This window comes from Heteronotia binoei, chromosome 19 (genome assembly GCF_032191835.1).
Source record: "Heteronotia binoei isolate CCM8104 ecotype False Entrance Well chromosome 19, APGP_CSIRO_Hbin_v1, whole genome shotgun sequence".
Taxonomy (NCBI): domain Eukaryota; kingdom Metazoa; phylum Chordata; class Lepidosauria; order Squamata; family Gekkonidae; genus Heteronotia; species Heteronotia binoei.
In genome coordinates, this window is record NC_083241.1 from 22722532 (window position 1) to 22745598 (window position 23067).

At 43.8% G+C, this 23067-nt stretch overlaps 1 protein-coding gene across 1 annotated transcript in view; it reads left to right on the forward strand.

Moving 5' to 3' along the window:
* FSD2 (fibronectin type III and SPRY domain containing 2) overlaps window positions 1–13600 on the forward strand; it is a 31035-nt gene extending 17435 nt beyond the window's left edge. Inside the window, exons 7-12 of the mRNA XM_060259967.1 lie at window positions 283–417; window positions 2000–2150; window positions 2592–2725; window positions 5318–5450; window positions 11367–11543; window positions 13341–13600. Of these exons, the coding sequence (XP_060115950.1) occupies window positions 283–417; window positions 2000–2150; window positions 2592–2725; window positions 5318–5450; window positions 11367–11543; window positions 13341–13590 (980 nt within the window). The 3' untranslated portion in view covers window positions 13591–13600. The remainder of the gene's footprint in view (window positions 1–282; window positions 418–1999; window positions 2151–2591; window positions 2726–5317; window positions 5451–11366; window positions 11544–13340) is intronic.
* Window positions 13601–23067: the final 9467 nt, after the last annotated feature.

Below are 23067 nucleotides of genomic sequence, written 5' to 3' on the forward strand. Positions count from 1 at the left end.
ATTAGGAATAATGGAGTACCCAGCAGACATCCCCCCCCCCCCGCTTTCTGATGACCCTGAATTGGGGGGAGGGCCTCCAAACCGGGGGATCCCCTGCCCCCTCCTGGGGATTGGCAACCCTAAACTTCAAGCCTTTAAAACAGTCTCTTCTCTCCCTGCCCTGGTCATTGAAATATAAAACAGCATCTTCAGCACAAAAATTGTTCTTGTTTATGTATTTAATTTTGAAAACTCAACACCAATTTAAAATAATGATCTAACTCTTTTATTTCCCCATTTCAGAGTTTATCCTAAATGTGAAAGAAACCTTTGCCACAGTTACTAACCTGGTGCCTAATACACAGTATGAATTTTGGGTGAGAGCATTCAACAGTGCTGGAGGTGGATTAGCAAGTGAAAGAGCTGTTTATCTGACAGGTAAATGTATTCTGTGGATCATGGTGTCAAAGGTCCGTCCCACAGGCCAGAGGCTTTAATCAGGCCTATGAGGCTCTTTTCTCCCCCTTCCTCCCCCTCCTGTCCTCACCCTTTGACACTCTACCAAAAATCCCTGCTCTTTCTGCTTTGTCTTTGTTGGCTGCAGCAGGATGCAAAGCTGGAGCTGCAAAGAAAATGTGGAGTGGATTTTACATTAAGGTCTCTGTGCTCAGATAGATGAGACCCAGAGACCTTAATGAAAAATATAGTCCATATTTTCCCTGCAACTTTGTGCTGCAGTGTGTTTCAATGGAGTGGAGGTTAGTTTCATTTTTCAGCGTTCCTATAGCCAGCTGAAGCTGTTGCTTCCTGGAGTTGTGTCCTTGCAAATTAAGGGTTGATGCTTTGAGCCAGCTTGTCTCTGCTGAATGTACTTGAGAACTGGTGCCTAGTGAATACTCTAAACTGGGAACCCACAGTCAAAGAGTTGAGAGCCATTGCCAATCTGAGTAGACCCTGGGGTAGGGATGGGGAAGAAGCTTGCAATGCCTAGCCATGTCATGTTATCCCAGGCTCAGAGTATTTTATATTTTAGTTTCTGCTGTGATCCTTGTGTTTTTTTATTTAAAAAATTGCATTGCCAAATCCCACTATTTCACCACCTTTCAATTTTAAACAAAATATGGCAAGAGTTTTAAGCATGTTTGTGTTTTAAGTTAAACAATAATATATTTAATTGTGTTTGCCTATGTCTTTTATAAAGTTTATATCTCCAATACCTGGCATTACATTTTATGACAGACATGGCCTGGCCCCACAAAGTCCCATTTGTCCCTCCTAACAAATGAGTTCAACACCCCTGCTGTGGATGGCTTTAGGATTAACTTTTTTAAAGAAGTGTTAACTGTGCAAAATTTTCCAGAAAATAGAACATTCAACATGGAACATTCATAGAATCATAGAGTTGGAAGGGACCTCCAGGATCATGTAGTCCACCCCCCTGCACAATACAGGAAGTTCACAAATACTGCCTCCCCACCTAAATTCACAGAATCTACATTGCTGTCAGATGGCCATCCAGCCTGTTTAAAAACCTCCAAGGAAGGAGAGCCTACCACCTCCTGAGGAAGCCTGTTCCACTGAGGAATGATTCTAACGGTCAGAAAGTTCTTCCTAATGTTGAGCTGGAAATTCTTTTGATTTAATTTCAACCCATTGGTTCTGGTCCTACCTTCTGCGGCCACAGAAAACAATTCCACACCCTTCTCTAGATGACAGCCCATCAAGTACTTGAAGATGGTGATCATATCACCTCTCAGCCGCCTCCTCTCCAGGCTAAACATGCCCAGCTTCTTCAACTTTTCTTCATAGGACTTGGTCTCCAGATCCCTCATCATCGCCCTCCTCTGGAACTAAGTGCTTCATTTAAACAAGATCCATGCAGCCAAAATAAGGGCAACTTGGATTCTTCGTGGTCTATTTTCAGATTTGGAAATCAACAGAATAAATTTTAAAACTTCAGTAATAAAAAGGCATGCTGTTGCGTATATTGAAGTAAGGACCTCTCTGTTCTACCTTTTAGCTCCTTTGCCACCAGTTATCAAAAGTAAGGAGATTCAAAGCTGCGAACATGCTGCGCTGGTAAGCTGGGAATCTGGAAACACAAATCCTGTCGACTCTTACACTGTTGAACTATCCAAGTTGACAGATGGAGGAGAAGAAACGATTACGGAGTGAGTGGTGTAATATTCGATAACTGCAAGTTACCGATATAGCTAGGGTCGTATTTTTTAAAGCACCCAAATGGTTGAAGGAGCCTATTCCTCAGAGTCTGACTAGCCATGATGGGGATGCCATTCATATATCTGTTCACATATAAAGTAGGACATGCAAATCACATAATACTTGAATTGCAAAAGTCACGTGCAGATGGGAAGCACTGAATTTGCCCCCTGCCCAAGCCCTGTAGTCAGCTGCTCTGGGAATCTATGAGATCTTTGGGTCAGAGACTTGAATGTCATGAATATTAGCAGTACCAATATAATAATGATTAATAAAATAATAATAAACTAAGAATTAGTTGTTGATGTTTGTATGGGCAATGTGCCCTTCATGATTTTCAAAGTTCTCACAAGGACTGCCATTCTTTTCCTGTTCTTTCCATTTCTCTCCAGGTCCATTGTTGGGATCCCAAACTGTGAATCTCTGATTCAGCTGGACCCAAGGACCAAGTACCTGCTGGCGGTGAAAGCCCTGAACATGGGAGGTTCCAGCGAAAGAAGCAAGCCAGTCTCTATCCATAGCACTGGTAATAATACTTAACCTTTGCAGGGGTCATTTTGTAGAAAAAAAGGTGGTGGAGCTCATCCAGGGATTGTTATGGACAAGGTGGGAAGGAGGAGGTGAAACTGTCAGAAAGGTCCAGAAGCTGCACTCCTGTGAGTTCCTGCTGAATCCGAGGCCTGAACCTTTGTATCATTTTCAAAACACTCAGCATAAATTATCTCCAGTAAGCCTCCAGCACAGCTATAAGGTAGGCCATTTTTATAAATTTATAAATTCCATATTGTAAGGGAGACCTGAGACTGAGCAGCTGATCACGCAAGACGTTTGAGGCATTTGAACTGGTGACTACTTAGCTCAGGAGTGGCCAAACTTGCTTGCCATAAGAGCCACACAGAATAAACATCAGATGTTTGAGAGCTGCAAGACAGGCCAGGTTCACACATGTGAAAGAATGAAATAGCAACAAAATGGTAGAACGGACAGCTTTTGACTGCAGGCAATGTGTGTGTGTGTGTGGGGGGGGGAGGAATTCCTGCTGGAAATGTTCTTTCACATAGAAATTACACACAAATAGAAAATCTGCACAATAAGATTCCCCACCCCCTCACTTTGCTTGCTTCACTAGTTTTCTGTTTATAGGAAGTTTTACACAGGGAAGCAACATATGATCCTCTATCAGTGATCCTCCACCTGTCGTCTAATGTGATGTAGTCCATTCTAACACCTCATTCCTCTGCATGTGTGAACAAGGTTCACTCAAAATAATGGAAATAATCAAAGACATTCAAAAGAAGAAGAATTGCAGATTTATACCCTGCCTTTCTCTCTGAATCAGAGACTCAGAGCAGTTTATAATCTCCTATATCTTCTCCCCCCACAACAGACACCCTGTGTGGTAGGTGGGGCTGAGAGGGCTCTCACAGCAGCTGCCCTTTCAAGGACAACCTCTGCCAGCAGGTGCAAGTGGAGGAGCGGGGAATCAAACCCGGTTCTCCCAGATAAGAGTCCGCACACTTAATCATTACACCAAACTGACTCTCAGCTTTAGATGAGTTAACTCTTAGGCAGAATGACACATGAAAAGCAGCATTATAAGTTTTATACCCCTGTCGAAACCAAGGAAAGACTTGGCAACCCACATTAAGTCATGGGTATAAGTTCTACCACTGAAGGGGGGAATTCACCAAGCAGTTGTAGTTTCCTGCAGTAGTCCTGTGCCTCTTGTAGATCCCCCCAAAGCGTCCCTCAGCAAAACAATACGATGTTAAGGTTGTCTGGGTAATCCTTTGAGAAACAAGTCAGTCATTTCCAGATCTGTGGGTAACAAAGAACAGCTTCGTTTCCATACCTACGCAGCCATAATTACGTCGCTGACATGATCAGTTGTGCCACATTGCTGCTGGCTTGAATTCAAACAAGGCACCTGACACCGCAAGGGGCCTTCTCCATGGTACGACTTTGCTTCCAGCAAGAATGGCCTGTTGGCACAGCATGTGCCGGGAGGCAAAGCTTTTAGTTATAGGGATTGCATGTTGAATAGTACAGGAGATTCACCTTGGCAGGTGAAAAATCCAAGCTGGCCGGGCTGCAGCCAGAGGCACAGACAAGAAGACAGGAGCAGGAGAGCCACAAGCCCATCTGCGGAGTATAGTCAAGGGGGCACCTTTTTCAACACTTCCTGCTCCCTGACTCCTGTCCAAGGGTGACAGCTGGCAGTTCCAGAAGAGACTCCGGCAGGGGGCAGCCTTGCTCAGGCACTGCTGAGGCAGGCAGCCGAACCAGAGGCTATGGGGAAAGGGGAAAGCTCATGCCCAGAAATGCACCAGCAGCAACATGGAAGAAAGGGTTACAATAGGACATCAAACCTGTTGATAAAGGCAATGTCTGGTGTACAAAGAAAAGGCAAAGACCCTGATGGGGGCAGCAAGACAATTAGATAGGATAGTAAGGTCAGCACCTTTTCTCTTCTGTTAAGAAGAAGACTGCAGGTTTATACCCCGCCCTTCTCTCTGAATCAGTCTCAGAGCGGCTTACAATCTCCTATATCTTCTCCCCCCCACAACAGACACCCTGCGAGGTGGGTGGGCTGAGAGGGTTTTCACAACAGCTGCCCTTTCAAGGACAACTCCTGCAATAGCTACGGCTGACCCAAGGCCATTCCAGCAGCTGCAAGTGGAGGCGTGGGGAATCAAACCCGGTTCTCCCAGATAAGAGTCCACACACTTAACCACTACACCAAACTGGTGTCATTCCTTGTCTGTCTCCAGATTGGGCAATTTCCCCCTTCTTCTCAGAAGTGATTCCCTCAGTCTGACCTTCTCTCTCAGCCAGTGACATAGTTAGGGACCCATCTCTGTCTCTCCTCTTTCCTATCAAATATGTTAATTCCTATAAACCTTTACTTACACTTTAATCAGGTTGCTGTGTAAATTACTTTGCCAACAAAACCCATAGATGGACCACATGGTTGCATGATTCATACAAGTGTCACAGCTGCCAGAAGATGCTGTTCCCAGATCTGCAGTTGTGTGTGAAGTGGGTCATTGCACCAGAATGACTTTGTTTTCAAGGGTTCATCAACCAAAACCAGCAAAGTATCCCATTCTGTTAACAGGCACCTATTTTACTTTGAATGAGGAAACGGCCCATCCGTTACTTTCTGTCCTAGAAGATGGTTTTACAATCACTTGCCGCAAAGCTGACAGTCCAAAAAGTGATTTGTCTTTCCGCGAAAACAGTTTTACGAGGTACAGAATTCAGAACTTGGATGGTTATTTTCATTATCTGTATGTAAAATACAATTTTGCTTTCAGGTTTTTTCGGGGGAAAGGAGAAGCCAAGAGACTAAAACTTGTGATGTAAATTTTATGTGTGTTTGTGATGCATATACACAGGGGTGGGATTCTAGCAGGAGCTCCTTTGCATATTAGGCCACACCCTCCTGATGCAGCCAATCCTCCAAGAGTTTACAATGCTCTTTTTTGTAAGCTCTTGGAGGATTGGCTACATCAGGAGGGTGTGGCAAAATATGCAAAAGACCTACTGCTAGAATTCCACCCCTGCATATATACCCGATTTATCTCACAGGCCTGGAGGGAAAATACAATGGGAGAGGCCTCCCCCCCCCCACTCCGCCAAGGATATTGCCTTGAGCCCTTGGCCGAAGAGGGAAGTAATAATCTGCTACCTCACCCCAAACTCTGCCTCCTTTCTTGAGCTAAACAGTGCTCAACAGCACTTTTTTAAATAGAAAAAGGCCTGCATGAACTCATTTGCATATTAGACCATACCCATGGATGCCAAGCCAGCCGGAACTGCATTCCTATGTATTCCTTCTCCAAAAAAGCCCTGGTGCTCACCTTCTTTGCTTACCCACACTAAAATAGCAGACTGCTAATAGGGTTTAGGGTGTTTGGGGTGTGTGTGTGTGCTCACTAGGTTTGTACAACAACAATCAGCAATTAACAAGAGAGAAAATTGCTACTGCTGCCCGTCAGGGGAAACTGGCTTTTACTACCCATTTCCTCTGTTTTCAAGCTCCATAAGACATGCACCTTCTCTTTCAGTTCTGCATGCTTGTGTATCTCTAGCATTGAATCATATCCCCCCCCCCCCCACACACACACCCCAGTCTGCTGTCATGAACACAAAAAAGAGAAGGGGAAAATAATTTAGATGCCAGCAGAGTGCAAAGCTCTTAATCCCATGGCAGTGGGGTTTTAAAAATTAGCATAATTACCCCATCCCACCTAGTGACTCTATCATTTTATATGCGTCACTGGATTCTAGAGGAGGTGGGTGGGTGTTTCCCACTCTTTCTTCTTCCTTAATTTCCAGAAGTTGCTGCAGTTGCTATAGAAACATGACTTTTAAACATAATCTGACCTGCAGAGCCCTCAGAGCCCAATTGGAAGGGAGGCAAAGTGAAACTACCGGCTGCTGTGCAACCAGGTCACTTGTCTAGGGCACTGGGGTGGGGGGAAGCACCCAATTTGGTGCCCCCTGGCCCGACGCCCTCGGCAAATGCCTAATTTGCCAAGTGGCAGAGCCAGCTTTGTGTGTAGTGGTTAAGTGCGTGGACTCTTATCTGGGAGAACCGGGTTTGATTCCCCACTCCTCCACTTGCACCTGCTGGAATGGCCTTGGGTCAGCCATAGCTCTGGCAGAGGTTGCCCTTGAAAGGGCAGCTTCTGTGAGAGCCCTCTCCAGCCCTACCCACCTCACAGGGTGTCTGTTGTGGGGGAGGAAGATATAGGAGATTGTAAACCGCTCTGAGTCTCTGATTCAGAGAGAAGGGTGGGGTATAAATCTGCAGTCGTCTTCTTCTTCCAACCCCTGCCTGGGCAGACTCTTCCCTTGAGGCCAGGCTCTCGGGGTCTTCCTGAAGAAACCTTGAGCCAGCACTGACACCACCTCCCTGTAGAGGCCCCACCATGGTCTCTTGAAACTCCCCAGGAGCATAAACACAGTGTTAGAAAATACAAATTAAAATGGTAATAATAATAATAATAATAATAATAATAATAATAATAATAATAATAATAATAATAATAATAATAATAATAATAATAATAATAATAATAATAATAAATTTTATTTCTACCCCGCCCTCCCCGCAAAGCGGCTCAGGGCGGCTAACAGTAAATAATATATTAACATAAATAGTAAAACATTAGATTAACAATTAAAATTACACATAAAAACCCGTTAATTCAATTAAAATACTTAATTTACATTACATTATATATATATATCTGGCAGTAATATCTGTTCTGGCGCTGATTCTGCCAGTTTAAATGGTGTTAAAGATGGCGGTTCTTCGTTCATTGCAACTCAGCAGTCCGTATCATTATAGGCGCGTCTAAAAGGGCAGTCTTGCAGGCCCTGCGGAACTGGTCGAGGTTCCGCAGGGCCCGCACCTCCTCCGGGAGCTGGTTCCACAGTGCAGGTGCCGCAACTGAAAAGGCTCGCACCCTGGTGCTTTGGAGCCTGGCCTCTCTCGGCCCAGGGATGGTCATTTTGTTTTTACTTGCTGACCTCAGTGCCCTCTGGGGTTCATACGGGGAGAGACGGTCCCTTAGGTAGGCAGGTCCTCGGCCATATAGGGCTTTAAAGGTAATAACCAACACTTTGTACTGGACTCGGTAGATAACTCGGTAGATAAATGGTAGATAAATAAACATTAAAGCCAGTCTAAAGTCACCTCTCCCCTGGCTCACTGCCCCCAAAGCTGTCTGGACTGCAACAGCTCTGCCCTGCAGTAGAGTACAGGCATAATATTTGAAAACATCTTCCAGATGCAGCCATCGTTTTCAGTAAAGATGAGAACATCCAATTATATTCAAATTCTCACCACTGTTGGCTTCATACAAAAGAAGCTGAGAGACTGTCTAGTGCTGGTAAAGAGAAGTGGGAGGTTTTAGGGAAGAACTTGGTGAAAAGCCATCTAATCTGTGATGATGAAAAACAAGATAATAAAGGAAAACTAAATACAAGAATTACCAGAGAGTCTAATTGAATCATCTAATTACCTCCCTTCCTCCCGTAGCCTTTCTGGTAACCTCTGTCCTTCAGACAGACACACTCAATGTGTGTATTTTTTTTTTAAGAAATAGATTTATTGTAGAAATATAAACAGAGTACAAAAAATATTCAAAATATTCAAAATAATCAGTACAGGAAATAAGTATAAGATATGTATGCAAGTAAATCCACAGTATACAGTATAATTTTCTAAAGTAACGGTAGGAAAATATATTACAACCAATGTTTAATATAACCATGATAAAAATAAAAACACCAGTTCCCACTCTAAGCAGGGAACAAATTAACGATCTGAGATCACTAAACCATTTGAGGGTAGCAAAAACATACAATATAAAATAGTGTATATAAAAGCTAATACAGCAAGGCCGCGGTCACACTCACCATTTAATCCATCCCTACAACAAATTTCCCGATCAGACATCCCTCCATCCTTCAGTTCTAAGCAGCGTTGGTCCTGTCGTTGGTTGATCAGAGGTCTCAACTGGACCGTATTTTTTGAGATGGCATTCCACACTCACAAAAGTGCAGTACGTGGGAGATTGTGCTTGGCTTTTTTTTTTTTAAGGTGCCAGAAAAGGTGGGCGATCTGCCCCCCCCCCATTTAAACACCCCACCGTGGTGTTTAAATGGGGGGGGAGCACAACAACTCTCTTTGCTGTCTCTCTCCCTGGCCGGGAGACAGCAAAGGTGGGTGATCTTCCTCCCCCTCCATTTAAACACCCCGCCATGGTGTTTAAATGGGGGGGGGGAGCACGGCAACTCTCTTTGCTGTCTCTCCGCCTGGTGGGGAGACGGCAAAGGTGGGTCATCTTCCTCCCCTGGCAGGGAGACAGCAAAGGTAGGCAATCTGCCTCCCCCCCCCCATTTAGGAAAGGTCCCCTGTGCAAGCACCAGTCGTTTTCAACTCTGGGGTGACGCTGCTTTCACAAAGTTTTCATGGCAGACCTTTTACGGGGTGGTTTGCCATTGCCTTCCCCAGTCATCTATACTTCCCTCCCCCCAGCAACCTGGGTGCATATTTTACCGACCTCGGAAAGTTGGAAGGCTGAGTCAACAATTGCTGGCACAATGATATCATTTGGAGTGGGCTCTTGCAGGAAAGTGGATGTGCGCTTGCGATGAGTCGGCTACAATGGAGCGTTCAAACATAGAAAGTACGCGCGGGAGTCGTCGGAAGCATTCTTATTCCGGATTTAATGTACTATCAAAAAAGTCCGCGTCTCAGTCGTGGCAGTTTGGGACACGAACGAGCCAACGACCATTGCCAGATGCTGATGTTTGGACAGCCACATAAAATCCGACATGCATCTGGCTTTCATCCATGCCCATCTCGTCAGTTTATGTGCATCTGACCTCGGCCCAAGATTTCTTTATATAGCTTGTGGTTACTAAAAAAAATTATGTAGAAAGGGTCAGAGTCTATTTTCTCAAGAACTGGGGACCAGATAGCAATATAGTTTAAATAAGTCTGGTATGGGTCAGATTGATCTAGCCCAGTTGTAATCTTATCCATAGTGGTGTGTTCCCAAATTTTAAGGAACCTTGAGTCTGCTGACAACCTCTGGGAGTTTTTCCAATTTTGTGCTATCACCGTTTTGGCAGCTGAAAGTAGTCGGATCTGGGAGAACTGATGGACCTCCTGATGGCACTTGAGGCTTTTTGGCCACTGTGTGACACAGAGTGTTGGACTGGATGGGCCATTGGCCTGATCCAACATGGCTTCTCTTATGTTCTTAATCTCAGAAGAGGGTACATATTTTGGTAGGAAGAGGATACATCTCAGTTCTTATTAGCCTACTAGAAAAAGTAGGGGGTTTTACATCTAAAAGACAGAGTGCAGAACAAAGCCTGCACTGGCAGATTCGTTCCATCAAAGCCATTGTGATGGTACAAGAACAGAAGCACCTTCATTCACAATCTTTAGCTTTCTTTGGTATTTCATATAAACACCCAGTAATTCTTCACAAGTTGCCAGAAATTTTGGTATTATTGCTGCAAAGAGCCTGAACCCTCTTTTATGCCTGGGGACAAGAAATGAAAACACTGAATTCAGAAAGTATTAATTGGAAAGGACACAACTTTTCTCTGAAATAATGCCATTTTTTCTTTTTAAAGAGTTAACCCAGAATGCTGCCCTCTTTGTCATGCTTACTGAGGAGAAAGTAACCTTGAACAAATGTGGATTTACTTCTGAGTAAGCATGCACTAGACTGGGATATAAAGTCCAGGAGATTGGAAAGGGATTCTGTACACACACCACTTCTGACTCCTCCACAGTCAGTGAGGAAGGCCTGCACAAAAAAAGGGATCAGCTGTCATGGAACAGCACACACAACACTCAACACTCAAAAAGAAAAAGATATTGGATTTATATCCCACCCTCCACTCCTAATCTCAGAGCGGCTCACAATCTCCTTTATCTTCCTCCCCCACAACAGACACCCTGTGAGGTAGGTGGGGCTGAGAGGGCTCTCACAGCAGCTGCCCTTTCAAGGACAACTTCTGCCAGAGCTATGGCTGACCCAAGGCCATTCCAGCAGATGCAAGTGGAGGAGTGAAAAATCAAACCTGGTTCTCCCAGATAAGAGTCCGCACACTTAACCACTACACCAAACTGGTACATCAAAAAGAGATGCAGTGTTCGCACGGAAAATGTCTTGAAGTCACACAGTGTTCCAAACACAAGCAGGGCACAGAGTCTGAGGTCTTCCCTCAGAGGTTCCCTCACCATTATTAGTAGCCACTGATGGACCTTTCCTCCATGAATCTGTCTAATCCCCTTTTAAAGCCAGCTGAAGATATCCCCATCACTATTGAAGGCAGCACCTCACATATATTAAGCTGCTAGAAACATTTTAATCATTCCCAAGTATTACTTGGTTTCCCACAAAAATATTAATGTGAGAGCAGCTACTACCATGCTGGACTATGGCCTCTCTAAGTCCCATAGTTTATGTTAGAAGTTGGCCAACATGTTCACAATAACCGCAAGAAGACAGGAAATGGTCCTGGTAAGATCTACTGCATCTGTCAGAGTTGTCAAGAGCCTGGCCCTAAATCAACAGCAAACACAATTTATTTGACCAGAGCAGTACCCTTTTGTTTTCTTCTGCCAGGTCTGTTGCTATACTGGGAAAGCCAATACCATTCCAAGGGAAACATTATTGGGAGGTGGATGTTAATGACAATATTGAATATCGTATTGGTGTGGCCTTTGAAAACGTGTCCAGAGACAGCTATTTGGGGACAAGTCACTCTTGCTGGTGCATGAGACATACCGTCACTTCTTCCAGGTAAAAACTCTTCCAGGTCCACTTGATGTGACAGCACTGAAATGCGAGTTGCGTATGTACCTGGGTTGTGAGACCAAGAGGAGGAGGAGAAAGGACAGGGGGGGGAGACTCAAGGGCAAACATGGGGTTGCCAGCTCTGGGCCAGGAGATGTGGGGGTGGAGCCTGGGAGGACAGGGTTTGAGGATGGGAGGGACCTCAGTGGAGTGTTCTGCCATAGACCGCTCCCTTGAAAGCAGCCATTTTCTCCAGGGGATCTGGACTCTAGACTGGAGATCAGTTGTAATTCTAGGAGATCTCCAGCTCCTACTTGGAGATTGGCAGCCTTAAAATACAATCTCAGCAATACTATGTATTTATGACTACTAAACATGGAAGAAATACATTTGTTCCATGTTAACTGATGTCTCCTACATTTTATTTTGGGAGGGAGAAAGCAGTGTGGAGTTACTTTGCAAGCTGAGTTCTGGAAACTCCAGTAAGTTTAGAGGTGGGGCCTGCTTTAAGATGCTTGAGAAACACAGGCATAGAATCTCCTTCCAGGGGTCCAATTTGGTGTGGCTGGAGCACCCAGACATTGTTCTCTGCCCCAGTAGTCTGATATGTTGATACAGCTCAGCGACAGATACGTCATGTGACTCTCCTTCTCCCCAGTTTTATCTCCGAGGACCAAATTATACGTTTATTCCATCCTGTTAGCCACAAAGGATGCTGTCTGCAACTGACGGCCCTAGCTGGGCTGGGGGCGGGGGGGGTGGGGGTGGAACGTCTTACTCCTTTCTCCATGGGGGTTGAAAGCTATTTTTACCAGAGGAGAATGGCTTTACTATTTAGGAAATTTCTTTCCTGCCTTTATGAACATAAAAATAGAAGATAAGAACAGAAGATGGAAGGAAGGAAGGAAGGAAGGAAGGAAGGAAGGAAGGAAGGAAGGAAGGAAGGAAGGAAGGAAGGAAGGAAGGAAGGAAGGAAGGAAGGAAGGAAGGATAGAGGAAGCAAGGATGGATAGATGGAAGGAAGGATGGATAGATGGAAGGAAGGAAGGATGGAGGGAGGAAGGATGGATGGATAGATAGATGAAGGAAGGAAGGAAGGAAGGATAGAGGAAGGAAGGATGGATGGATAGATAGACAAAGGAAGGACAGAAGACTGAACATGTGTAACTTGGCCTTACAAGCCATGTTTGTATACATGCCAAGGAAGCAGAGTAAGGCTGTTATCTTTTAGAAGAGATGGCTGTGCCTCAGACGATGGAACCTCAAATTAACCAGACTTCTTTTGATACAAAGTTTAAGGCTTTATTTGATAGTTCATAGTTCCTGAGCACAGCGATATTGGAACTGATACATTTTCCCTGGCAAGGAGTCATTTTAACCGATTGTACATCAAAGGTATTCTAAACAAAACTATGTTCCCAAGCATCTATAGTATGAAGTGTTACTTTTCACACAGCTCTTCCTGCTTATCTCTTTGTGGTTCTTGAGCTCACAGGCATGGCTACGCTGCCATCCCCCCCCCCCCCCGAGGCATTTTATCTTCAAAGGAGAATTGCCTTTGTTAGTTCCTGGGATAGGAATTAACACTAGTGTTAGTAAATACTATGTTTCCACTTTGATATGCAAGGTTGCTTCTCATGGTTAGTAATACAGGCTAGAAAGATGGAGTCAGTTAGGTTAAGCATTTCATTACAGTCAGTTCAGCTAAGCATTTTAATACAGTAATTTTCCAGAGTCTGACAGTGCCCAGAGAGGAGTGGGACTAGTGGGACTTCTAACTACATCAACTTTTGTGTTGCGCAGGCACACCTATGAATTTCTGAACAATGGGATGACACCCGACATCAGGATCACAGTTCCTCCCAAGAAGATCGGCCTCCTGTTGGACTACGATGATGGGACACTGTCATTTTTTAATGCAGATATCATGCAACACCTGTATACCTACCGGAGCCACTTCCAGGATTTTGTGTGCCCTTGCTTTGCTGTGGAGGCACCTGGCACGCTCAGAATTCAAAACCGCCTGGCCATGCCCACCTATGCCTTTTTGTGATTATGGCTAGTGATTCTGCACATTCTCTTGATGCAAAAAGGAAAATCTCTTCATTGCAACCAGGGTCTCTTCTTTTCAGAACGGTGTATAGATGAGACTCCAGCACCAGCCTACATTGTTAGCATCGTCACGATGGCTGTATTCAGAATGTCAGATGCCACGTCAAGTGCGATTCCTGCACACACTCAGCTAGTTGCCTTGGTTGCTTGTTTGCTGCTCATCTCCCTCCCCCTCCCCCCTCTGGAGCACCAGGATGCAGAAGTCCTGGTTTCAAATGAAGTCCCACAAGCCCATCGCTGTGACTGGAGATTGTTCCCCTGCCTCACAAAACTCAAATTCTAGGACTGGATTGAACAAATAGATACCTCTTATAGACTCAGTTTCCACATCATCATTGTAGTCATGAGGGCTAAAATTTTTTAAAGAAACAGGTCTTGAAGGCGTATATTTCACTGTTGGAATAGGGCCGGCCCTAGGCTATCTGGCACCTTAGGCAAGGCTAACTTCTGGCACCCTGCACTGTGCCAACCCTGCACCCTCACTGCACTGATAACTTCACCGTGTCATGTGGGGAGCACCCAATCTGGTGACTCCAGAAGGCTGGCGCTTTAGGCAATCACCTAGTTTGCTTATTGGCAGAGCCAGCCCTGGTTAGAGTACAGAAGCTATCTTGGAGTGTGCAAAAGTTCATAGCTACTAGTGATCTCTCCCCAAGTCTTTCCCCCTCAAGTTCCACTTGTGGTACAAACATGCTTGATTGAGCACTCTTAGGTCCCAAAACCAAATGAGGATTTGAGGACAGTGGGGCTAGATGGCCCTTTCTGGTGGGGATTCAAACTGAAAATCTATTAAGAATAGACTGGCAACTAATATTCCATATAAAACACAAGCCATTGGGTATAACAGATTTTACCTTTCCTTCCTTATTCTGCTTAGCCAACTTGTTGCCAGTTTGCTAAATTAGCAATTCAAAGCTTATTACTTGATTATAAATATTTATAAAGAAGAGGCACCTAGATTGTCTGAAAAAAGCCCACTAAGACCTTTCCTTGACAATTAGCATCCATTTGTATTATAGTCTGTTCACCGAACACAGGTGTCCCAGCAACTTTCAGTGGGGACTGAAAAGTCTAGTGTGCTGGTTAGTGTCAGATTGGGATCTGGGAGTCCCAGGTTCGAATCCCTCCTCCACCATGGAAGCTTGCTGAGTGGCCTTGGGCTGGTCACATTCACTCTCCACCCCAATGGCCCTCACAGGACTGCTTGAGGATAACATGAAGACTGTCGCAAGCCACTCGGAGGCCTCATTGGGGAGAAAAGTGAGATACAAATGAAGTAAACACAAACCAAAAATGAACTCTCCTTCCACGCCCACATCCAATTTGTCACACGCTCAGTCCCTCCTTACTCCCATACCCTCCCCACCTACCCCCTTGATAAATAGCATATTTTATCAACTGCCCCAGCCAGACCAAGCCAGAATGTTATGTATAGCTCTTTGATTCTAGACTGATAGAACCTACATAAAGGTTCTAGATAGTTAAGCTATGTTTACCCTGCCTCCGATTTTATTAGACCTCCTGTGGGTTTTAATTAATCAACAGAATTTTACTGATCCTATCATGTTTGTAACTATTGGAAGTTACCACAAGTGCATAAACAAATAAAACTGTTTGTGAAAGTGAAGAACCTGGATTAAAGCAATAATTTCAAAAGCAGACAGTAGCCTGTGAACAAGCAGGGGAGAAGCCTCAGCTGATCTTAACAGGAAATGCTATTACAATGCATCACTGGAAGAGGAGAACGTTCTCTGAATAATCTGGCTGCTTGCAAATAGCCAGTGGGTGGTTCTGGAGGAAGCTGAAGATGGCTTTTTATAAAGAGGTATTTCTTCAATGGGCATAAGCAGTCAGTGCCCCCGCCCCCCAGCTGGACTCACACATCACATGTTATATCATATTTCCAAATTAGGAAAGTGGGCTTGTGTGTATCTGTTTGTGTAAGTTTGTATATCTTTCTTTGCAACAGCCATGTTCAAGAAGCTGGAAAAAGCAAAGCGTGAATTTTAGAGTTAAAACTTCAGTTACATTCCCACCCCCTATGTGAGCTTCTAAATCCAGGGAGGAAGGAGTAAAACACCCAGCAAACAATTCTAATGACACTCCAAGGATAACATCGCTGTTAATAGAGGCACGCTAAATCAATTTTGTCGGTTTGGGATTTTTGGCTTAAAGGAAAGGGGAGAGAACTTTTGGGAAACCAAGTTTTTCCCCTTTGGTTGTAATCATAAGAAGACAAACCTCAATGGAAAAGACAATTTTGTAGGAAAAGCAGAAGCAGTAGAAAAAGAGAAACACCCAAGCTTGGATTGTCAGGTCAGTTTCAGTTTCAGTTTGCTTTATTACGGTCCATGAGCAAATACACAGCACAATGCAGGCCAACAACAACCACATAAAAATTGTAAAAATCAAGATGGACCTAAATAGGTGAAGCGTAAGATATTTAAAAAATAAATGTGAAAATAAAATATAGGACATTAGTATTAATAATGAGATATGACAAATAACACAGTAGTGATCAAACATCTTCTAGCGTAATAAATATAGTACATATAATAAAAAATTTAAAAATTATACAGCTCCAGAAAAAATATTAACTAGAATACACTGGTTAAAATTACAATTTGTTACCTTGACATTAACTAGTAAGAACCATAAAATACAATTTGATTGCATGGGAACAAAATTTGGCAACTTTATGCATGGTCTCTGTATTTATATCAGTTTCAGTAGCATTTGTGATGGTATACAGAGTACTCAGGCATTTAAGAAAAGATAAAATACAAGCTTGGAAATATTCAAAAAACAGTCAGTTCAAGACCCCTTCTTTACATAATCCTCATGAATTCTCCTAGCTGCCGCCATAAATTTGGCACAATTAATTGTGAATTGGGGGTTAAAATCTGATAACAGTGTATTTCTGATTTTGAAATCAGAAAACCCGAGACATCCCTCCAACAAAGAATAAATGTATCTGGCTCGTATGCCAGGGTATAGGCCACACCCAAACAAAACATGGTCAATCATTTCAACTTTATCTGCACCACAAGGACAAACCCGCTCAGCCATAGCCACCTTTCTAAAGCGGCCCTCAACGACTGCTGAAGGAAAGATATTGCAACGGGCCATAGAAAAGGCCCTTCTGTGGGATGGTATTGTTAGAGTTGAGAGATAGGGGGCTGGAGCTGACACATCTCCTTTGAGGGGGAGCTAGATAATCCGGGACCTTGGCAATATCATTCTGTCTCAATGTCTTGTAGTCTCTGTTTGACTATGGCCCTGGCTTGATCCAGGGCCATTATCTGGAGAGATTCAGGTGAAAAGCCAAGCGTAGACAATTTCTGATGGATGGCTCTAACTCAAGAGGAACAATAACTATCCTTTAAAATCAACGATGTGATATTCATGGGGCAATGGCTGAGATTAAGCCAAGTGGTGATTGAAAGTAGGCTCACCCTAGCCACTATCCTTAGCAAGCCACTTTCCACGCATAGTACTCCATTGGAAATGCAGGTTGGAAAGTGGAAAATGGCTCTCAAGAATTTGGAATTAATTTTCTCAAGGGGATCAAAACTTGATAAGGATGGACCCAACATAGTTCCATAAGTGAGTTGGGGTATTGTTTTGGCCAAGTAGAGTTTTAATGCAACTGGTATAAAATCGTGAGAAAAAAACCTAATGGTGGCCTGTGTCGATTTGTGACCAGAATTGGCAGCATATTCGTGGTGAGCCTTCTTTGACCCTGAGGACTGAATCATGACCCCCAAATATTTGTAAATTGTTACCTGTTGTAGACTATAGCCATTTATATTCCATCTCCTTAGCCTGGGTTTTGGGCCAAAAGCCATTACTTTTGTTTTCTGATAATTAATCTCTAAGAGGTTATGATCACAATAAAGACCAAATTGAGCTAATGCCCTTCTAAGGCCTACTGGTGTTCTAGACAGCAAGATTGTGTCATCTGCAAAGAGTAAGGCTACCAGTTGCCTATCTGCCAGGGAGGGGGGATGAGTATCGACTAGATGGAGGTTGCTGATCATATCATTAATAAAGATGGCAAAAAGGGAAGGGGCCAGTACGCAGCCTTGCTTGACTCCTTTTAAAGTTGGAATAGGGTCAGTAAGGAGACCTTGCTTATTGCGCCTGACCCTAATAGACGTGTTGGTATATAATGCCTGGATCAGGAATAAAAGTCTCCCTTCAATTGAGGTGGCACTTAACTTCTCCCATAATTTCCCTCTGGGAATGGAGTCAAAAGCAGATTTTAAGTCAATAAAGGCTACATAAGGAGAAACCGTTCTGCTGGTTGCGTATTTTTCTATCAAATGTGATAGAATCAAATTATGTCCCAACGTGGATCGTCCTTCCCTAAACCCAGCCTGCTCATCTACCAAATACCTTTCTTGAATCAGCCAGCACTGCAATTTCTCTAGAAGATGGCTAGCGTATAGTTTGCCCAGAATACTCAAGAGGCTGATTGGCCTATAATTGGCTGGATTATCCTTCTGCCTGGACTTAAAAAAAAGGAATGATGATAGCCTCTCTCCAGGCCTCAGGTAAATCCCCTGTCAAATCTATATATGTAAACAATGGGGCCAAGAGAGAGGACCACCAGTCTATATTATCTTTCAATAGATCTGGGGGAATAAAATCAGGGCCTGGAGCTTTGCCTCTCTTGAGTTTACTGATCAAAAATCTAACTTCTCCAGCCGTCACTGGAGGCCAAGGTGGCAGGTCTGAAAGGGCTTCATGAATCTGGGGAACTGCAGAATGGTGGGGATCAGAGTACACCACTTGAAAAAATGATTCCCAATTCTTGGGGATGACAAATGAGTCAATGTGGGAGATGTCTCTGCAGGTGTGGCTCGAGATCAATTTCCAAAACCCTGTCAAGATCTTCTCCTTGGATGATTGCATAATGCTATTCCACAGCACTTTCATGGCCTCACGCTTCTTTGTGGCAATCAGTTGTTTGTATAACTTCTTAGAGCATGAAAGATGGTATTGTGCACATAGAGAATCAAGGCCCTCAGAGTTCTTATATGCATGATACGCTGATTTTAGATCTCTTCTTGCTTGCTTGCATTCTTTATCGAACCAGGGCTTGGAGACATTTTTGAATCTACAATGTTGAACAGAAGCATCTTGAACCAGTAATGGTTTTATGAGTTGGAGGAGACGGCCGAAGGGGATCAGAGGGTTCAAGTCATGGGGAGTATCCATAATTAATTTTCTATTGGAGCAAGCATCCTCCTTCTCCAGGGCTCCCCTCACTGTTTATGCCAACTGATTGGACCACTTGGCGCGGCATCTCATTTGTTGGACTGGAACCAAATGTGGGCCCATCGTAATACTATGAAAAGTCTCTGTAACTAAAGGAGCTAGAGTGAGTAATAGTGGAAGATGATCGCTTGTTCGGGTAGAACTTGTAGGTGGTGAACCTTTGAAAGTAATCCTGGGCTGGCTAGAAAATAGTCGATAGCACTGCATCTAGTGCCGGCTAGAAAGGTGATCTCCCCAGGATAATCACCTACTATGGAGCCATTCAGTGTGGAGAGGTCAAACCTTCTAGCCATCCTTGCTAAACAAGCCCCTGCAAAATTTACCCTGGGGTCTTTTGGAAGGCGTCGAAGGAGAGTGGGATGGCGACTCGCCTCATTGATGGGAGTAGGAAATCCAAACTTTCCAATAAGGATCTCATCATGAGGGCCTAGTCGAGCATTAAAATCGCCTCCCATTAGGATCATATCAGCTGCAGTATCATTCAGAAGATCCTCTAAATGAGATTTGAAATCATTCCAGATTGCAAGAATGTCTGATTGTCTTTGATGGGGAGGTAAGTAGACGTTGATTAATAAAATAGTCTCTGTGTTAAAATGAAGGAGAACTGCCAATGTCCATGGGTTTGCATTATTTAAATGTACGCATTTACCTTTAATTGTTGAGGAGATTAGAATTCCCAATCCCCCTTTGAGCCTTCCAGTGCCTTCACCAGGGGTAGCCTTGTTAGTAAAACCATAGTAACCATCCAATAAAAGCTCCCCAGCTGTCCAGGTCTCTTGAAGAAATAAATTGTCATATGTCTTAAAAAGTGAGGAATGATCTAGGCTTCTCAGGCAGGCCCAGCCAGCTATGTTCCAGGAGATTATTTTAAGATGGTTTGGCTTCTCTATTTTACCCTGAATTGGCTGTCATACGTTTGAAGCTTCTGCCAGGGAAACAGACTCCAGTAGGTTCATCTAAGATCGTATGCAAGACTGGGTTGTCTGGAGGGATAATCAGATTGGTGTTGTTGCCCTTTTTCTTGATTGTTATGATTGGTTCCAGTGGAATGCATCTCAATGGTGCTGGCACTAGAGAACCATCTATGGCAGAGGGGGGGTCCATTAGGTTCATTTTTTCTACTAGGGGCTGTCTTAAACCCTTCAGGGTGGATACCAAGAGCTCCATACGACCAAGTATACAATCTTGTTCTTGAGTTGGTAACGTCCTAAAGGAGGTGAGAAGCCTTGCCTCTATCACATCCTCTGCACCTGGGGAATCCACAGTCTCCATGTGGATCTGACTCCTTGAATTTAACGTTTCTGGGATGTTAGGGACAGAGATATCAGTAGGGGGCTGCTGTCCTGACACCCTCAATGGCTGTTGTAAATTGGAGGGAATAGGCAGGTCTAGGATCATCAGCGGATCCCGAGAGTTGATAGGCGCCTTTTGAGTCCCTGTTGCCCTTGCATTTAAATCTTGAATGGATCTTTCAGATTTTATTGTAGCAAATTTGGGGGCTAGCTCCTGAATTAAAGCAGTTTTGAAATGTCTCTGTACCTGAATGCCCAGAGCAGTTAATTTGGTGGATTGGGCAAACAGTCGTGATGGTATTGTCTTAGAGCGAAAATGCAAAAGGAAACGTTCAAACCTGATTGGGCTGCTTAGTCTCTCAATCTGAATAAGATCAATACCTTTATGGTGAAGCTTAAAAATATCAGCCAGATGACCTATTGCTCTGCTTCTCTGGCTCCAATCAATGTGTCTCCCTCTCCATGGGAACGCATTAACAACTACAGCATAAGGATTAAGGACTAGTGTAAAGGAGGCTTTTACATTAGCCTTCTGGTCCCCATCAGAACTGTCTGACTGGAATTGCACACTTGGACTCCCTTTAATGATTGCTGAGCTGCTGTCCTTATTGATAGACATGGTGTTATTCAGTTCTTGAAGCAGGGCCAACATCTTCTCTTGGGCTTGAAATATTTTATTTAAGGATTCAGCAACTAGAACTGTTTGTTGGGCTAGCAGCTCCAGCCCCTCCCAAGGTCTGGTGGCTTGTCTGTCATTAGGAGACATGAAACCAGGCATCTCTTGCTCAGTCTCTGGGGTGATTTGATAGGTGAGGAATTCACCCTCCTCAGCAACAGCCTCCAAGCACTCAAACCTGTTTTGCAATGGTATTGCAGGAAAAAAAAAGATCCAATTTAGATTGTTTGAATGACGGTTGAGAAACCTCTTCTTCAAAAGGATATGTCCTTTTCAATCCCATTGTGACAAGCAGCCAAAGCACAAACCACAAAAGGCTATGCTGGAACAGAAAACTTAAAATACAATCCAGAGGCAGAAGGGAGACGCTTGGAATAACACAGGTGAAAATAATAGTGACTTTAAAACTTCAAACAGTCTTTTCTCAAAGGAGGAGCTAAATAATCTCACAAAATCCACAACTTGAAAAGGTTGCTCTGCCAAGGGTAAACTTCCAAAACTAGACTTAAAGAAAGACATAAAATCCTCTGGCCAAAGTTTCTTAAACTCCACTCCCGGCAGTAAATGGATGGCAGATAATTGACTCCTTGTTAGTGGAGTAAGATAAGATAAAACTTGTCCACCCTTGCCAAGAGGGAAGAACAAAGTTGTAAGCTGCAATAGATGAGTTTAAAACATTAATTGAAGGTTTAAAAAACTTTAATAACTTAGCTTTTTAATCAGAGATAAAGTCACTGCTGTTCTTAAGCTGGGCTTGCCGGAACCGGAACTGATCGTCAGGTCTGTATTGGAAAATACCTGGAGATTTTGGGGGTGGATCTGGGAGAGGGTGGGGTTTGGGGAGGGGAGGCGCCTCAGCAGGGTACAATGTCTTAGAATGCACTCTTCAAAGGAGCCATTTTCTCCAGGGGAGCAGATTTCTGCCAGCTGGAGATAAGTGATAAAAGTGGAGATCTCCAGGCCCCACCTGCAGGCTGGCAACGCTAACCCAAATGGAGATGGATAGACTCCGTCAAGGAAGCCACAGCCCTCAATTTGCAAGACCAGAGCAAGGCTGCTCACAAGGTCATTCATTCACTCACAACAAGGCCCTAAGCTGGAGGCAACGTAACAGAATGTAACACAAACTTTGATTTCAGCATTGACTCCCACAAAGCTCCACAAAGGAGGATAGGGAAATGGCTGAGAAGCTGAATGCATTTTTTGCCTTCGTCTTCACTGTGGAAGATGAGAAGTGTTTGCCTGCTCCAGAACCACTAATTTTGGAAGGGGTGTTGAAAGACCTGAGTCAGATTGAGGTGACAAGAGAGGAGGTCCTACAACCGATAGACGAATTAAAAACTAATAAGTCACCAGGTCCAGATGGCATACATCCAAGAGTTCTGAAAGAACTCAAAGTTGAACTTGTGGATCTTCTGACAAAAATCTGTAATCTTTCATTGAAATCTGCCTCCGTTCCTGAGGACTGGAAGGTAGCAAATGTCACCCCCATCTTTAAAAAGGGTTCCAGAGGAGATCCGGGAAATTACAGGCCAGTCAGTCAGACTTCAATACTGGGAAAGTTGGTAGAAACCATTATCAAGGACAGAATGAGTAGGCACATTGATGAACACGGGTTATTGAGGAAGACTCAGCATGGGTTCTGTAAGGGATGATCTTGCCTCACTAACCTGTTACATTTCTTTGAGGGGGTGAACAAACATGTGGACAAAGGACACCAAATAGATGTTGTTTATCAAAAGCTTCCAGAAGTGTTTTAAGATGATGTATAGGTGGTATATGACTCCGAAAAAACTGGCTAAGATAAGTAAGAAAATGTCGGCTAGATGTTGGAAATGTAAAAAACATGAAGGTTCTTTCTTCCATATGTGGTGGACATGTGAAAAAGCGAAAGAATTCTGGAAGATGATACAACAAGAAATCTCCAAAATTTTGGGCTATGACTTTAAGAAAACTGCAGAGACATTTTTACTTGGATTACAATTAGAAAAATTTCCAAAAGAAGACAGGACTCTAATTTGGTACCTGCTATCAGCTGCTAGGACATTATACGCGCAGCTTTGGAAGCAAGAAAAAGTACCGGAGAAATGGGACTGGACCATGGAAGTTTTATCGTGGTGTGAAATGGACAAACTAACTAGAACACTAAGAGACTATGATTTAGAAA